This window comes from Poecilia mexicana, unplaced genomic scaffold (genome assembly GCF_051168715.1).
Source record: "Poecilia mexicana isolate PSO_F unplaced genomic scaffold, ASM5116871v1 scaffold_23, whole genome shotgun sequence".
NCBI classification, from domain to species: domain Eukaryota; kingdom Metazoa; phylum Chordata; class Actinopteri; order Cyprinodontiformes; family Poeciliidae; genus Poecilia; species Poecilia mexicana.
The window spans coordinates 4,857,043-4,873,646 of record NW_028263392.1 but is presented as its reverse complement, the minus strand read 5'-3'; the positions used below and the strand labels follow the sequence as shown (position 1 = coordinate 4,873,646).

General features: G+C 39.4%; 1 protein-coding gene across 1 annotated transcript; it reads left to right on the top strand.

Moving 5' to 3' along the window:
• Positions 1–4,303: 4,303 nt before the first annotated feature.
• Positions 4,304–11,910, top strand: LOC106912538 (muscle M-line assembly protein unc-89-like). Its single transcript, XM_088003094.1, has 9 exons — positions 4,304–4,457; positions 4,862–5,206; positions 5,694–6,041; positions 6,689–6,793; positions 7,558–7,884; positions 8,924–9,250; positions 10,128–10,457; positions 11,027–11,353; positions 11,420–11,910. The coding sequence occupies exons 1-9, from the start codon at positions 4,421–4,423 to the stop codon at positions 11,461–11,463; spliced, it is 2,190 nt and encodes a 729-aa protein (XP_087859220.1). The 5' UTR covers positions 4,304–4,420; the 3' UTR covers positions 11,464–11,910.
• Positions 11,911–16,604: the final 4,694 nt, after the last annotated feature.

Genomic DNA, 16,604 nt, shown 5'->3' with positions numbered 1-16,604 from the left:
CCTTTGTGTAAGAAAACGTCCACAAAGGAAACATTAATTATTGCTCAGGTTGCCACACTGATCTAATCTGTTGTGCTCAAGCCAGATACCTGGAATCTCTTCTTGGATGCTAATTTATTGAAGTCTGTATAACCCACAAGAACGTTTACTTTAAATACCTTCAATAGTAGATGGCAAGTTAAGTTAATTTACTTTACCAATACCACTACAGAAGTATAAGGGAAGTTGGGCCTGATCAGGAGATTCTAAATTCGGGGGAGCCTAGGCGTGAGCAACAGAGGAGAGCACACAATGTATATAAAAAAAAGTAGAATTTAATATAAACAATATTTGTGGATCCACATTGTACAAATAAAAATTGCGCACTTTTCTTTTTTATTTAAATAAAAGAAGTAACCCAATCTTTTTGATGTCTGTCAAATGTTCTTTCAAACCTTTAGTCTTACCAATGTGTTAGTGAAATATTTTTTCAATGTTTCACGGCTGGTGACCAGTCGCCATCCAAGGGGATTTTTTCCGGACGTCAGCTGTTAGAACAGAAGCTTTCTGAGATCTAATAAAAAATAAAAAAAAAACAGACAGCATATGTTGATCAGACAGAACACCGGAGCATGGAGTTTACACAGTCTCTAAAACATTTGCCTAAAATAAGATTTGAAGATAGATCACGATTTGCAAACCAATTTTCTCTGACAACAAAATCTAAATTAGACAAAGGCTACAAATTCTTCACCGAACAATACCTGTTTGACTATGAAGGTAGGTATTTTTGTTTTGCGTAACCGTTAGCTTAGCATTAGTGAATTTTGTTAGCTAGCTAACTACGTGACATAACTGTTCCTTAACCAGAACGTTTTACTGTTTTTGAACTATAACGTTTTGGGCTCTAATCTTGATCAGATTCTTAAATTATAGACTGGAGTTGCTACTCATCCTATAAAATAGGGATTTGTTTGTTATAAGCAGAGATGTCCGGTGCCGCCGCTGCTTTGTAATGCCTTCCTCTAATCGGACCACTTTTTCGGTAACGAATAATCTAACGAGTTCGTATTTCAAATCCAGTAATCAGATTAAAGTTATTTATCCCAATCACTGCGCATTAATATTTTCTTTTGTATTTATTTTTATTCCTTCTGTGCGTCTTTGGGAGAGACTCTGTCACAGCAGCGACAGAAAAATGAACAGTGCATGGAGATGCGCATTTTGTTGCTGGAAAAACAGAAATGTCGTCAAGCCCAATTGTTATTTGTGGCTTTTGTCTTGATTTTTCTAAACTCATAAAAAATAATGATTCACCGGTCGCGTTTTTTGGGGGACTTGTGTTTGAACGTGAAGTTGCTCATTTGAGCTTGGAAATGAGCAGATACATAATCAGCCCCAGAATATTTAAAATACTATTCTAAACAACGTTGTTGGAAGCAGTCCTTTATTTTCCATTAATACAGAAAATGAACCTCTAAACGTTACATCACTGACAGGCGGCGGTGTATATGTTTCCTAACTGTGGCTAAAGCTGCTGCTAGCTGGTTTACTCATGATCGGAGGCTGGTTCCTTTGAATACAGTTGGAGAATGGTAAATTGACAATGACTAATAACGGTTATCTAACACGTAAACACTGTTTTATAAAATACAGAAAGTGAACCTCTAAACGTTACAGCACTGACGGAGAGTATATTTTTTCCTAAATGTGGCTAAAGCTGCTGCTAGGTGGTTTACACTCCGATCGGAGGCTGTTTATTTTATACACAGTTAGAGAATGGTGAATTTACAACGATTAATAACAGCTATCTAACACTTAAATGCTGTTATTATTAAACTTACCTTTTATTATATCCTTAAGATTATGAGAATGCGGGAATTTTTCAGCTTGGTTCCCAAGGCAAAATCACACCGGAAGATACCCAGTTTTGAGTTATGGCGGCCATTGTCTGACGTCACTGTGAAAAGGGTCTATTCTCAGCGACGCAGTTAAGGGGGCGGGATAATCGACCTGATTGGCTGATGTGAGATCAGACTCTGTAAGTTATTGGTTGTTTAATCTGTCACTAAAAGCAATCACTAAAGAGATATTTCACAGGTTTTAAAGATTTTTAGCACTTTTTTTATCAATATTTCTGAACATATTTACAAACATATTCTTTTTTTAACCTTATTACTTTTTAATCTCGTTGTAGATTAAGATATTAAATCAACATCTATACATTTTTTTTTACTTGTGTTTTCAACACTGGGTTATATCCCAGTGTTTTTAACACTGGAACCTGAGCTCAGATTTCCTCTGAGCTCAGGAAATCCTCAGTATCGAGCAAAGGTGTTCATCAGTCAGACGACTCCTGTGAGATGTTTTGGTCATCTTCATCATGGAGAAAAGTTGCTCACACAGGTATGTGTTCAAATCTACATTTTTGGGCATCAAAGTCAGCAAATTGCCGGCTAAACTCAGTGCAGAGTACACCGAGTTTTTCAGCAAACTTTGCAGTGGAACACGGCGTTAGAGAGCTGCGTTTTTATGGTTTGCCAGCAGGGAAAATGGAAAAGGTTTCTGTGTTGCCTGTGTTTTTCCCAAAGGTACAGTTTAGTTTTAAAAGCTCTCACTGCAGCGTACGACGTGTCTCTGTGATGATGCGTCTCCGCCCCTGAAGCTGCAGGTTCAAGGCATCAAATCGCAAAAAATGGAAGTATGTATTTTTTAAAAGATGTGAAATGTAATAAAAGATATGCTTTTTAGTTTTGTATGTATGTATATATACATACAAAACTAAAAACAATATAATCTTTTATATATAAGATTATATATAAAAGCGAATGTCTCAGACAATGGCGAATTGAAGTTGAGGTGCTGGAGTTACCATCAAGGGAGGACAAGCCCCTACATGGGATGTAGAATAGACAAATAACTGAAGTGGCTGATATCAGAAAATCCTACCAATGGCTGGAAAAAGCTGGACTCAACGACAGCACAGAGGCCCTCATCCTGGCTGCACAGGAACAGGGCCTAATCCTTTTTCTGGGTTTTCCAAAGTTTGGGTCAGTTATGAAAGACGAAAAGGGTCTTGAGATGTCTAAACGAATCCCTAAAAATTAAATCTCTGAAGCTTGTTTGTACTTTAAATGATAGAAGAGATGACAACAGTCGTTACCAATTGGGGGAAAAGTATATTCTCACTGCCGATTCTTTTTATCCCCGTTTTATTGACTTGGCTGCATTCCAGGGCTCATAATCAGGGTCATGATTTTTTTGGAATACAACCTTTGGGGAAATTAGAGCGTTACCATTCAACTCGGCATCACCTAGACAAGCAGGCTTCAATTTTCCAAATGAAATAAAGCACCAACAGGTTGTCAAAAAACATATTTAGTGGGCAAAAGACAAATAAAATAGAATCCGATTTTGGTCATAATTCAGGGAAATGAAGATGTAGCCGCAGCCATAAAAGCAGGTGATAAACTGAACCATCAGAAATCAAATGTTCAGCAGGTTGAACCGGAACAGAGACGCTGTGCAAGAAATGAAATATCAGAAATCTACAGATTCCGCAAAGCTGCATATGGGAGTTGCGCCGTAAGAAAAGAGGTGATCACCGATGTGCGCTGTACATGACGCAACATGTCAAGAGAAACAAAAGGAACTGGTGCATCCCTACACACTGACTGAGGGATTATCAGTCAGCATGACGTTTACAGATCTACAATAAACGAGAATAGAATATAATCTGATTGTTTCAATATTCCACTGCTCAGTAAGACTAAAGTGAAATCTCTGAAGGACTTGTAGTCAGAGACAGTAGTAGCATGAATAAAACTACATAAACACGAGAAACTCTGGTTTCTCGTGTTTCTGCTTTCTGTTTCTGTGAAACAGAAAGCAGATTTGTTTCTAAGTCTTGGTTATTTCCAGAGCAACATTCTGACTCGGAGCTGATTTTTATCTTTCAGTTGCAGACATGAGGAAGAGACGAAGCTGCTGATGGGTGGGGTTCAAAGAACCGTGAAGGAATGAAGATGATCCGGAGAGTTTGGCTTTATCTGAGGATCATCGGGAGTTAACAGATGGAAACAGCAGAACGTCTCATTCTTACCAAAACCTGGTTCACACATAGTTGTGGGTAGAATAGATTCAGTCTTCATATATGATTGTTTCAGTGATATTCATAAACAAACAGCTGAAAGTTCAGCTTTAAGCTGAGTGTTTTTGTTTCTGCTGACTGAATGAATACGTTGAAGAATGTGTTCATTCTTCTAATGCATAGAATAATGTATTAAAAACAACAAGATCACATGACCTGCCTGGAGCAAAACAGGCGTGTCCTTTCAATGACTTTAACCGGTTTAATAAAAATGAAACTAAACATTTTCTCAGAGCTCATCAGTAGTTTCTGTAGAGGAGAAGTGTGACATGGTTGCTGTCTGAGAGGAAGATGAAGACGTTGGTGACGTTTGGGATCCTCCTGTACGGTAAGACCAGCTTCCTCTGATCAGCAGGTTGGCTTCTCTGGGTTTCAGTGAGGATCGTTTCTGAGTTGCAGGCTAGCAGAACGCCATGACCAGTTCACCAACAGGTCCCAGTGAACCTCAATGATGACCAGAACTGGTCCAGGGTCAGGCAATGGGTCACTAACATCTCTGCAGACCCCCCACATCCTGGACACAAACTGTTCAGAAGTGTTGGCTTCCATCTCGATGTCCTAATTTTTCATGTTGAACTGAAATTTCACAGATGAAGCAGATTTTAAAATTAAAGATGTTTGCAACAAAGGAGAAACTAATAACTGGTTGTTTCTTAGCAGCAGCTGCATTCCAGTGATTCTGGAATTATTTCAATGTGTGACGGTGTGATTTAAATGTGTGTGTGCCGTTAGTGTCCTTAAGGATCCAGGCTGCAGTGATAGAGGTGTTTGAGGAGGCGCAGTCTGTCCTGCTGCCCTGCCTTTATGGGGGAATAATTCCTGAAGATCCCTTTGTTATCTGGACTCGTAACGATCACAACTCCAAAGTTTTCCTCTTTCGACAAGAAGGCAGTGATCCAGAAGGACAGAACCAGATCTACAGAGGAAGAACATCGATGAGTCCTGATGCTCTGGAAACTGGAAACTACAGCCTCACCTTCAGAAAGCCTCAACTGACTGACAGTGGAAACTACGTCTGCAGCATCGCTGATGAAGTAAAGACGCTAAAGCTGACAGAGGTTCAGCTCAATGTCAAAGGTCAGTTATTTTGTACATGTTAATATCCAAAACATTTAAAAGATGATGCACAGAGTGGTGAACCAAGAAGAAGACCATCAGATGCTATATGTGACAGATGACCTTTAAATACAGAGCAAAGAAAACTCAACATGAACACATCGCTAGCTTCAATGTTAGCATGATGTCTTATTGTCAAGAAATTCTGTCCTCTATTTATAAAGTCAGTAAATTTACCAGGTCAGGAGCTGTAACACGTCTTGTAAAGGGTTATTATTTGCTCACCCAGTCCTGGGACCCTCAAATGTCACCAATACTCAGCTTTTCTACTAGTTTCTTTTTGAACTCTTATTTCTCTTTGGCAGTTTTAGCCGCAGTGGATTAAGTAACGGTAGCAGACTCTGTGTGGATGTAGTAAATCATCAGAAAAAAGGTTCTGGTCCAGATTGTTAATCATTTCTGCTGCTGCTTCTCTCTGGATCAGTGAAATGATTCAATGTCTCTCCAGATGTCCAGGTGGAGGTGAAGGTGAATAGAGATGCAGAGTTTGTCGTCTTGCCCTGCAAAACATCTGCTGGTTTACCCAAAGACACCAGAGTGGAGTGGACCCGATCAGAACCAGGATTTATGTTTGTTCATGCGTATCCAAACACAAGCGCACGCAATGCAGAAAGGGAAAAGCGTTACTGCGGCCGCACTGCCATGAATGAAGACCTGCTGAGAACCGGAAACGTCAGCCTGACCCTGAGAGACCCCACAGCCAGAGACAGCGGACGCTACGTCTGCACCGTCTACAGAGACAAAGACATCCTGAGACAGAGAGTGGTTCTGGATCAGGTCCAACCTCTGGATCCAGGTAAAACATCTGACCTTATAAAGGAATAAAAGTGACTAACTCACAGAATGAATATATATATTCATTCTGTGAGTGAATTATATATATATATATATATATATATATATATATATATATATATATATATATATATATATATAGCAGTGAGATCTTAGATTCCTCACTGCTACGGCCAAAACACGGAGAGATCTATTCACATCTACAAATCTCATTAATCATTGTATCACAGCTTTGCAAATATCCAAAATCTCCCAACTTTTGTCGGATACATCACTTTTTATAGAATTTCACCTCAGTTGATGTGTATGTTGGTGTGGCATCATTTAATTCCATTTACACAATTATCCTGGCACAATTCATACTATATGTATATTGCATTTTCCATTGATCGAAAACGTCTGGCTCCATCTCAAGAAGGTCGACTAACATGTAGTCAAGTTGTTTCCTTATCTGATCAAACAGAAATCCACTTCTGGCTCCTTTCGGCTCCAGTTGGTCCCTGCAAAATTTCCTTCCCAGCTAAAGTGACCTGAATCTGTACCATAACTTTATCCTTGCACAACAGCATTACAAAAACATTTCTCTAACAATCAGCAGGTAAAGGTCAGAGGTCAAAGCTCTAGCTCCAGGTTATGTTGTCTCCACAGAGGGTACACCCATCTGGTTAACAGTTTTCCTGGTGCTGTTGGTTCTCCTGGTTCTTGGATTGTCTGGAGGTGCTTTATTTCATTTCCGCCACTATTTCATACCAGGTAAGTTTGAACTTCTGCAAAAATATCAGATGTCTTATTAGAATCTCTTTCTAATAAGATATTATAATAGAGATTCTAAGACTAGGACTAAGAACTAGGAAGAAGATTAGTTCTTGGTCCTAGTCTTCTTCCTTTTAAAAATGGCCAAAGCCTTCATTTGTTGTTTCTTGTTCATGGCACTTATTTTGAATTGTTAAGATGATATACAAAACATTTAATAAGTAACTCAGCAAAGCCTTACTTGCCTTTTGATTTAAACCTGTTGTGTTGGAGTAGAGAACCATAAAGTCTGGAAGTCCAGCTCCAAACTCATGATGGAGCAGACAGTCAGTTCTTTACACTCAGGATTCTCATGTGTAGTTTGTAGGTCATAAAGTGTGAAGACCTCCAGGTCCAGGTGTACTTGAATCCCAGTAGCTCTTCAACCTGGACATGAAGAGTCTACATGAATGTCAAAATCAGAATATAATGAACATATCAGTTATAGTGATTGATCATAATGACCTGTTGGGCGACACGGAACAAACAGATATCAGGATTTTCACCTGAGATGGAGAAACAACCGGACAGAACATATAACCGTAGTAGCTAAAGCTAAGCTAGCAACCGCTTACCACACCAGAGGGAGAGAATAGTGAAACATGAAGAATTTCTAAACATAAAGCAACAGAAAATGTGTTTTAACTGGCCCAGTAAATGCCTTTTGCTCAGCATTTATAACCATTTATTAATCAACAATTTCTGAATCCTGCGTTCTCTCTCAGTCAAACAGGTAAACGTGGATTCAGAGGCAAAGTCTGTCCGGCTGCCCTGCAGAGCCAGACCTTTACAGCCCAGAGATGTTAGAGTGGAGTGGACAAACAACAAAAACTGGACGGTCTATCTGTATGACTACGGTTCTGATCAGCCTGAAAAACGGCATTACCTCTACAGAAACAAAACCAGCATGAATAAAAACCTACTGAGGACTGGAGACCTCAGTCTGACTCTGAGATGGCCCACTGATAGAGACAGTACGATCTTCACCTGCAGCGTCACCAACAGGGCCGGAAAGATCCTGATGAAGAAACAAGTTCAGCTCCATGTCAGCAGTGAGTTCAGTGAGATTTAAATGATATTTAAAATGACTGCAGCCTGGCTGTTGATGCAGGTTAAAGGTCAACCTGCAGATGTAAATACAGACATGCAGCTCAACCTGTTCTTATTTCTAAAATGCTTTACATCCAGGATTGAAAAACACATTTTTAAAAATATCAATTTTATATGTGATAATGTAAAATAATGACATGTAGAACAATTAAAAAGAGAAACAGATAAAGATATGAATGAAGAGAAACATATAAATACAGTGCACAGAAGATGAAGAAAGAACATTTTTAAGTTGTTTTTTTTCTTTAGGAATGTTTTGTCCAATATGTAGACATATTCGTCTTGGAAAAGTCTAGAATTGTGCCCCCAAAGAAATCATAAAAGAAACATTTGTATTTTAACAATATCGATATAAAAAGGCAAAAGAAACAAATAAATAAATCCGTTTTTCATCTAAAAAAAAAAAAGTAAGGATGATCTTTTTTAGATCCAGTGTGGATCCTTTAAAACTATAAAATAAAATCTGAATATTTTTCTATAAAATTCCTGGTGCTTTGAGCATTAATTTTAAGTTATGATACTTCCCAGATATTCATATCGGTCTACTTGTTGGTTCTCAGCCATCCAGGACGTGGCAAAACTAAAAAACGGTTTTAAAATAAAGCAACTTAAGTTACAACATAAATAAGACATAGCTTGTATTGACAGCCACCACAATAAGTCAATATTTATGAGGAATTTAATTAAGTGGAGTCACTCATTAAAACTTGTTTTTATTTAGAGCCTTAAATTTTTGTAAAGGTGTAGCAGAGATTAGATCTGTGACTCTGAACCAAACTCATATCTAAACATTTGAGTTTTAGTTGGACTTGTATGGGTCTACTGAGAAAAAATTTTTGTTCATGCAGCTTGAACACATTAAAAACTTTTTAAACCACATATATTACTATAGTTTGAAAACAAACCTGTTCTGCTTCCAGGACATGTCCTCAGAACTGCTGCTATCTGTCCAGCTCATCTTGTCCTCTGTTGTCCTCTCAGTCCAACAGCTGGAGGTGGATTCAGGGGCAGAGTCTGTCCTGCTGCCCTACAGAGCCACAAAGAATCTTCCCAGAGATGCTAAAGTGGAGTGGACAGATGGAGACGGTAAAAAGGTCCATGTGTATCAGAACGGTTCTGATCATCCTGGAGAACAGATCCATTTCTACAGAACCAGAACCAAGATGGATGAAAACCTGTTGAAGACTGGAGACCTGAGTCTGACTCTGAAACATCCCACAATTGGAGACGAGAACATCTACACCTGCAGAGTCTTCAATAGGGACAGAGCCATTCTGATGTTTAAACGAGTGAAGCTTCAGGTCAAAGGTCAGAGGTTTAAATGTTATTTATTGTTATAAGTTGATTGGTTGTGATCAGTAGTGTTGATTGACTCAGTTGAGGGTCATAGGTCAATGTCTAAGTTTCACTTTCAAAGACAAAGTAGATCTATGAAAATTAATGATGAAATATCACAGGTTGGATTCCTTTAATTCTAGGTTTATGAGGTGAAGAATAATTTGGGGCTAAACTGTAAATTTCTTCAAGTTCCAGTAGCCAAATACTGTTCAACTGCAATGATGCAGACATATGGCACATAAACCACCTGTTGGGCTTTACAAAGTGAGCCTGAGTTTCTCTTTCTAGTCCTCAGTTGTACCTTCAATAATTTTTGTATTTCAGAAATGTACTTGATATACTTGGCATTTATTACTTTTACACTCTCTACCCCCAATACTGGATTACCTCAAATTTAAGGACAGTAGGATTTTTTATCGTTATTTTCTGAGTTACAAGTTGGACCACAGTTCACTGTTGAGGACTTTGATAAGCTTCTCCAGAGAATGGAAGTGATAGAAATTAATCCTCATCAACTTAAAGTGAATGTTGAGGTCAAGATTTGGAAATGAGAGACATAAGACTCACATAAGGCACACAATGATTCAAAATAATGAAGGAACTGACAGACAGCAGCTCTTAACCCCTGGACCAGCCTCTGGGCCAACCCAAAAAAATAAAGATTCTCAAAAAGTCTTACTTGGGTAAAGTACTCAAGTAAATGTACTCCATTACTGTCCACAACAGTCTGTGATGCAACATAAGCTTTGAATCAACTGAAATGGGGTTTCAGGTCTTTTTGTGATTCTGCTCAAAGACGATCTGCTGCTAACTACAACGATCATCTTGTCCTCTGTTGTTCTTTCAGTCCAACATCAGATTAAGGTGGATTCAGATGTGGAGTCGGTCCTGCTGCCCTGCAGAACCACAGAGAATCTGCCTGGAGATGTGAGAGTGGAGTGGATAAAGAGCCCAGACAAGAAGGCCCATGTGTATGAGAACGGTTCTGATCAGCCTGGAGAACAGAGCCAGTTCTACAGAACCAGGACCAAGATGGATGAAGAACCGCTGAGGACCGGAGACCTCAGTCTGACTCTGAGACGGCCCACCGATGAAGACAGTGAGATCTATACCTGTAAAGTGTCCAGCAGGAACGGAGACGTCCTGATGAAGAAACAAGTTCAGCTGGAGGTCAAAGGTCAGTGGATTACATTTAATATTTCTATATTGTCATAGATATTTATTCTATTTAAAATGAGACACAATTTTAGCTAAATACACAGAATCAATCATTTTACAGAAGACGCATCTTTGCCAATGTATTAATTTATTCCAGAAGCTGAAAACAGATTCCTGAAGGTTCCCAGAGGTTCAGAGTGAGCTTACACACAACATAAATGATTTTTAGATCCTCTTCACCACGTTTGCACTTTCGCCTTCTCCTGTACGACATCAGCAACATGTACAAAGAGAAAACACTGCAAATGTCTGGTTTAGCATTCTGTTTCTGTGAAAAACAAAGTTTCATGCATGGTTCAAAAATAATAATCTTCCTCAGTAAGGGAGTCAACAGCAGCTCCCAAAACCTAAAGTTTTCACACTTTAACTTTAAAGGCCGAGCTTGAAGTTTTGAAACAATAGTATTTTACAGTCAGCTCAGGTTTTTTTTCCTGTGTTTCATTGAACATATGTCAGAATGAGGGAAGACACAGGAAACAGAGACGCATAAAAACAGTGTCATGTAAACTCACCTTGATCTTCTCTCAGTCTGCCAGGTGGAGGTGGAGGAGGGGGCGGAGTCTGTCCGGCTGCCATTCAGAACAACACCTGATCTACCTGGAGACGCTGAGCTGGAGTGGAGAAAGGGAATCTACGTGACAGTCCATGTTTATCAGAATAACTCTGACCAGCCTGAGAAACAGAGCCGGTTCTACAGAAACAGAACCAGGATGGATGAAGACCTGCTGAAGACTGGAGACCTCAGTCTGACTCTGAGATTACCCACAGAGGCAGACAGTGGAGAGTACAGATGTTTAGTCTACAGTTTGAAGGGAAACCTTCAAAGAGAGAATATGGTTCTGCTCAAAGTTAAAGGTTTGTCTCTTAATTTCTGTGTTTTTGTCTCTCTTTGTTTATCTGACTGATGTTCTTCTTCTGCAGAGAGACGACAGATCCATGAACGAACTCCACTGATCCCAGTTTGACCAGAGAGAGCCTGAGAGAAGGATCTGATGGATGAAGAGAGGACACGGCTCCTTCCTCCAGACTCAGAGTGGATCAGTTCAACCTCTGCAGTTTTTTCACTCATCAACCATCTGATCGTATACAAAGTCATTCCTGGTCATGGAGTCACGATGTGTGAGGGACTTTCTGTGTGAACATGTCTGCATCTGTTAGAAATGAAGAAGACTGAAACCAGAGTCGATGTGAGACGAGTTCAGGCAGAACCAGACTGTTGGACACGGATGCAGAGTTAGTCTCACTTTTAGACCTCATTGGATTTTGTCTTTTTTATCATATAGTAAATATTTTTGCATTGTGTAATTTTCTTTTTTTTTCTGTACTCCATCTTCAGAGGGAAAATGTTTGTAGAGTTGTAGCTTGTTGCTGTTTGTAATAAAATTCACACTTTCTATCAGAAGAAGACATAATGGAACGAACGTTACGACTGTAACTACGGTTCTATGAGTCCCGGATGACCGCCAGAGGTTGACCCTGTAGAACCTAGCAAAAGTATTTAGGGAGATGACCAGGAGGCTGCTGCACAAACAGTCTCCAGAGTGACTCCATTCATAGAGGCCCATGACACACTAATGCTCCTGGTAGAATGGCACCGTACACCCGCAGGGGGGTGGTGGTCCTGTAAAACATAAGCCTGTTCCACCATGTCCACAATCCAACATGCAAGATGCTGCTTCAAAAGGGCTTGCCCTTTTGCAGGGCCCTGCGTAGCAAGCAGACTATCAGACTGCCGCAGAGAAGCTGTGTGTCTGGCATACTCTTCTCAGGGCCGGCCCAATGCATAAGCAAACTGAGCAGCCGCTTAGGGCCACCAAGGGACCCCTTCAGAAGACCGTTTTTGTTTTTAGTAACAATTTCTATGTCATTATAATGAGAGAAACACACAATTCCATCATGAAGTGATTTGTTTTTACAATAATATATGTGATGTTTGTAGAAATCATTGTTTTATGGAAAAAAAGAAAAAAAAATGTTCTTGGGGGGGTCCCCTGGTAGCCGGTGTAGGTATCGCACGCTTCGCTGGCAATATGAGCTGCCTTGCAATGTGCAGAGCGCATCCAAAGGTCCAAAGCGTTAAATTCAAGTCTCCATTACAGACCAGACAAAACTAAAGAGAATGCAACGTTGTGTTAATCCATTTGAGGAGCCGGTAATTTATCTTGAGGAAATAAATGACGACGCAGAAGTTAATTAGACTGTAACATGCGCAGTCTGCTCAACCACTGCGGACGCGGCTCCGCCGCTGCGAAGGATTAAAGACCGCTGGAAGTAACTTATCCAGAAGATTTAACAAATGGAGCCTTATTGGTGCATTTTACCCAGGAGAGCGGCGTTCTGGGGGAGCTGCAGACGTAACATCTGTCCGTTTCGGAGAAGCGAAACCACGCAAAAAAAAAAAAAAAAAAAAAATCCTCGTAAAAGCGCACACCGGACCGCACAGGGTAAAACACTCAGAGTTCAGTTGATCTGTGTGGATCAGACAGATCCAACTGACTGATGAATTAGCACAGATTTTTCTGCAGATGGAGACCAGGAGGAAGTGCGTTCAGACCCCTAATTTAAGTGAAGTCGCTTAATTTAAGTTATTGTGGCCTCAGTCAGTGGTTTTTGTCACTACGGAGAAAAATGTAGATGCATTTATCTGCTTAATTTGTGATGGGATCTGGATTCACGGTGAATATTAACTAAACCGCATAAAATGCGGCTAAATAGCCGATGTTAATATGATTGTAATTTCACGGATAAAAACAGTACAGGACCGATTTTTTTTATGTTGTCGGTCAAGATAACGGATAACAAATAAAAGCCTAGCGCGACCTGCCGCCCTGACACCAACTCACACACACAACTCTCTGGGAAAATCAATAAGCAGCTTGAGGTGACTCTGCTGCTCTCTAGTGGCGAGAAGCCGTAAGGTTGGCTGCTAACAATTACAATGCATTATGGGAGATGCACTTTGTAGTCAATTCCTGCTGAAAACCTCTTTTACAAGTCAACCATGGACCTATAACCAGGGGTGAAAGTAAGGGGGTCCGGAGGGGTACTGCGTACCCCCAAAAGATTTAGCGGGGGTACGCAGTACCCTCAAGAAAATGGAGCGGCTGTCTGCTGTAAAGAATCAGCGGGTGCACACAGCCGTGAGTGCGTCCGCTGATTAGACATGACTGACTGGTTATTCGAACAATGACCAGTCTAAAACAGTGGTTTTTAACCTTTTTTGAGGTACCAAACCCACCAGTTTCATATGCGCATTCACTGAATCCTTCTAATAAGTAAAATATCGCCAGCGCTGCTGGAAACTGTTAAGCGGAGGGGGGGATACATGCTCCTCCGCAGCACTGATTGGCTAAGCAATGTAACGTGATCCTTTGCAGCAAGTGATGGCAAAGCGGGGCGTCATCACGACCTTACACAGGTGTGTCTTTACCTCCGCGGCAGAGGCTCCGCCGAACCCCTGAGACAGCCTCATCGAACCCAGGGTTAAGAACCACTGGTCTAAAACATGACTTAATAAGTTAATAAATAGCTTTTTTCTCACTTCATATTGTTTCTGAACTGTTCGTGATATGCTAGACCCTCAATTCTCCACCTTTTGCCCCCCTCGGAGTTCGAAGCTTTCATCAACTGCCAGCCTTTAAAGGTCAACATTGTTTGTTACAAAATATCCAAAGTAAAAGCAAAGAGAGATGAACTAATTGTATTTCATGTAATTAGGTTCAATTTCAACAACACATCGCAGCTTGAGAACACCGCTATGACCAGAGATTTAATTTAATTTAACATGAGTGCTTGAGTGTTTATCTCCAAAACACAGTGGTTGCCAAGGGGATTGGTGTGTTCGATTAAATAGACTGGGTCATTTTGCGAAGGTGGTGCACTAATACTAAAAACCTCCGCTTGCTTTGGGACAGGACGAACAATAAATCATTTACCATCTACAAACCTTTACATAAAAACCGCGAGAACAACTAAATTGTTAAAAATTTCAAACGAAATCGAAACTTGACCAGCATGCAGAGAAAAATAACGTCCTTATTCAAAAGAAAAGACAGGGAGACCGGAGCTGAGAAGATACCCGACAAAATTAAAAAAACAGCTGATGAAGATTTTGAGCAATCTGAGAGTCAGGGAGATGAAGTGGAAGCCGCTTCAGAACAAACAGGTCATGATGCTAGGCCTACTCATCATCCTTCTGCCTGGACACAGGAACAATATAACCAGTTTAAAATCAGAAATGAATGGTTATATGCTAGAAATGGAAAACTGGGATGCAGTCCATGCCATGACGTTAAAAAAAAAAAAATAAAAAATAAAAATATATATATATAAGAGAGAGAGAGATTTTTTTGTCACAGTACCCCCAAGAATTTAAAACTACTTTCACCCCTGCCTATAACACGCTGGAGGGGCACATAAAATGACATGGCGGGCCACATGTGGCCCGCGGGCCTTGAATTTGACACATGTGCTTTATTATTTTAAATTATATTTAGAATTCCTAATTGCACTTTCAGAACCATTTGAAAGAAGTTGCATGTTTTACATATATTGTTTTTTTCAGTTCCTTTATTTATTTATTTTACATTGGCTGTTCTCCTGATTTTACTGATTGAACAAATTAAAATTGACATTCAGATCGCTCTGACAGGCATTTTTTTTTGTTTTGTTTGTTAGGGTTAAGATTTAAATATTGTGTTACAACACTGACATGTTCAACAATAAGAAATTAACAATAATTGGATAAATTAATAATTACAGGTGTTTTTTTTCCCACCATTGTCTCTGAATGTGTTCCACCCTGTTAGGAACATTTACATATAGACCATAGTTAAACATGTAAATTTAGGGGAAAAATACTTTTTCTTAAAAGAGTGTGTCCCTTTTACTGTATAATATGTTTTATTTTTGAAATTGTAACATGTAGTTATGGGTCATTTATGTCTGTGTTTGTTTTTTTTACTCATTATTACCGACAGCATAGAAAATATTGCTAATTTTAAAAACTTATGTAATGTAATGCAATTTTATTTATATAGCACACTTTCAGCAACAAGGCAATTCAAAGTGCTTTACATGAGTTAAAGGAAATACAAACAAAACAACAAACCAAAGGAGAGAAAAAAAAGAGGAAAGAAAAGTAATCTAATGTTGTTCTAATGTAGTATGTAAACTAAGTGCTCCTGTTCAGGGTTGCTAAGTATCTAATACAATTTCTAAATGGTGAGTACTCTACAGTTTCTGATATTACTAATAAACTAAAATAATCGACAATACCTTATACCAATATGTGCATTTATTGGTCTTCAATTCCCAACATGGCAAAGAAAAGTCCACAGTACTTAATGTTTCTGTAACAATATTTAATAAAAACATGTGGAATGGAACATCACATGGTGGATTGTCCCATAACAGGGTGGAAAATCAACATCTAAAATCAACTTCATCTAAGCCACCTGCCTCTGACCTCCCTGAGGATCCAGCACTCTGCGTTTCTGAGGTCTGAGACCGGGGTCCAGATATTATTTTTACAACAGTCTTCCACCAGAATGTGTCTGGCCCCCCGACATTTCATAGCAGGACATTACCTGTCCGGATCACTAGAAGAAAAGTTAGAAAAAACAGAAATACAAAAAGCAGCGGTCTTAATTCAAACCTCAAACTGATCCCCTGCATACAGGAACCTCAGACTGAAGAACTTTCAGCCTCCAAGTCACTTAAACTGGCTCTTTTAAATACCAGATCTCTTTGTGCTAAAGCTCTATTAATTAATGATTTCATCACCGAGCATAATATTGATGTTTTATTTCTGACAGAAACATGGCTGAATGACAATAATGAAGCAATCGTACTAATTGAATCAGCGCCTCCTACATACAATTTTTTAAGTGAGAATAGAAAACATAAAAAAGGAGGAGGCGTGGCTTCAATATTTACAAATACCATGAACTGTGGCAAAATCTCTCTGGGTCATTTTATGTCTTTTGAGTATCTTGGAATTGAGGTAAAAGGCCACAAAAGAACTTTGATACTAACCTTATACAAAACTCCAACATATGTGGAAAATTTCTTTATGGACTTCAATGAACTTCTATCTCTCATATGC

Excerpts from the sequence above, each read along its gene's own strand:
- LOC106912538 (XM_088003094.1), top strand. The coding sequence starts at position 4,421 with ATGAAGACGTTGGTGACGTTTGGGATCCTCCTGTACG. Across the intron at positions 7,885-8,923 it reads AGTTCAGCTCCATGTCAGCA|TCCAACAGCTGGAGGTGGAT; the intron begins GTGAGTTCAGTG and ends TTGTCCTCTCAG. Across the intron at positions 11,354-11,419 it reads GGTTCTGCTCAAAGTTAAAG|AGAGACGACAGATCCATGAA; the intron begins GTTTGTCTCTTA and ends CTTCTTCTGCAG.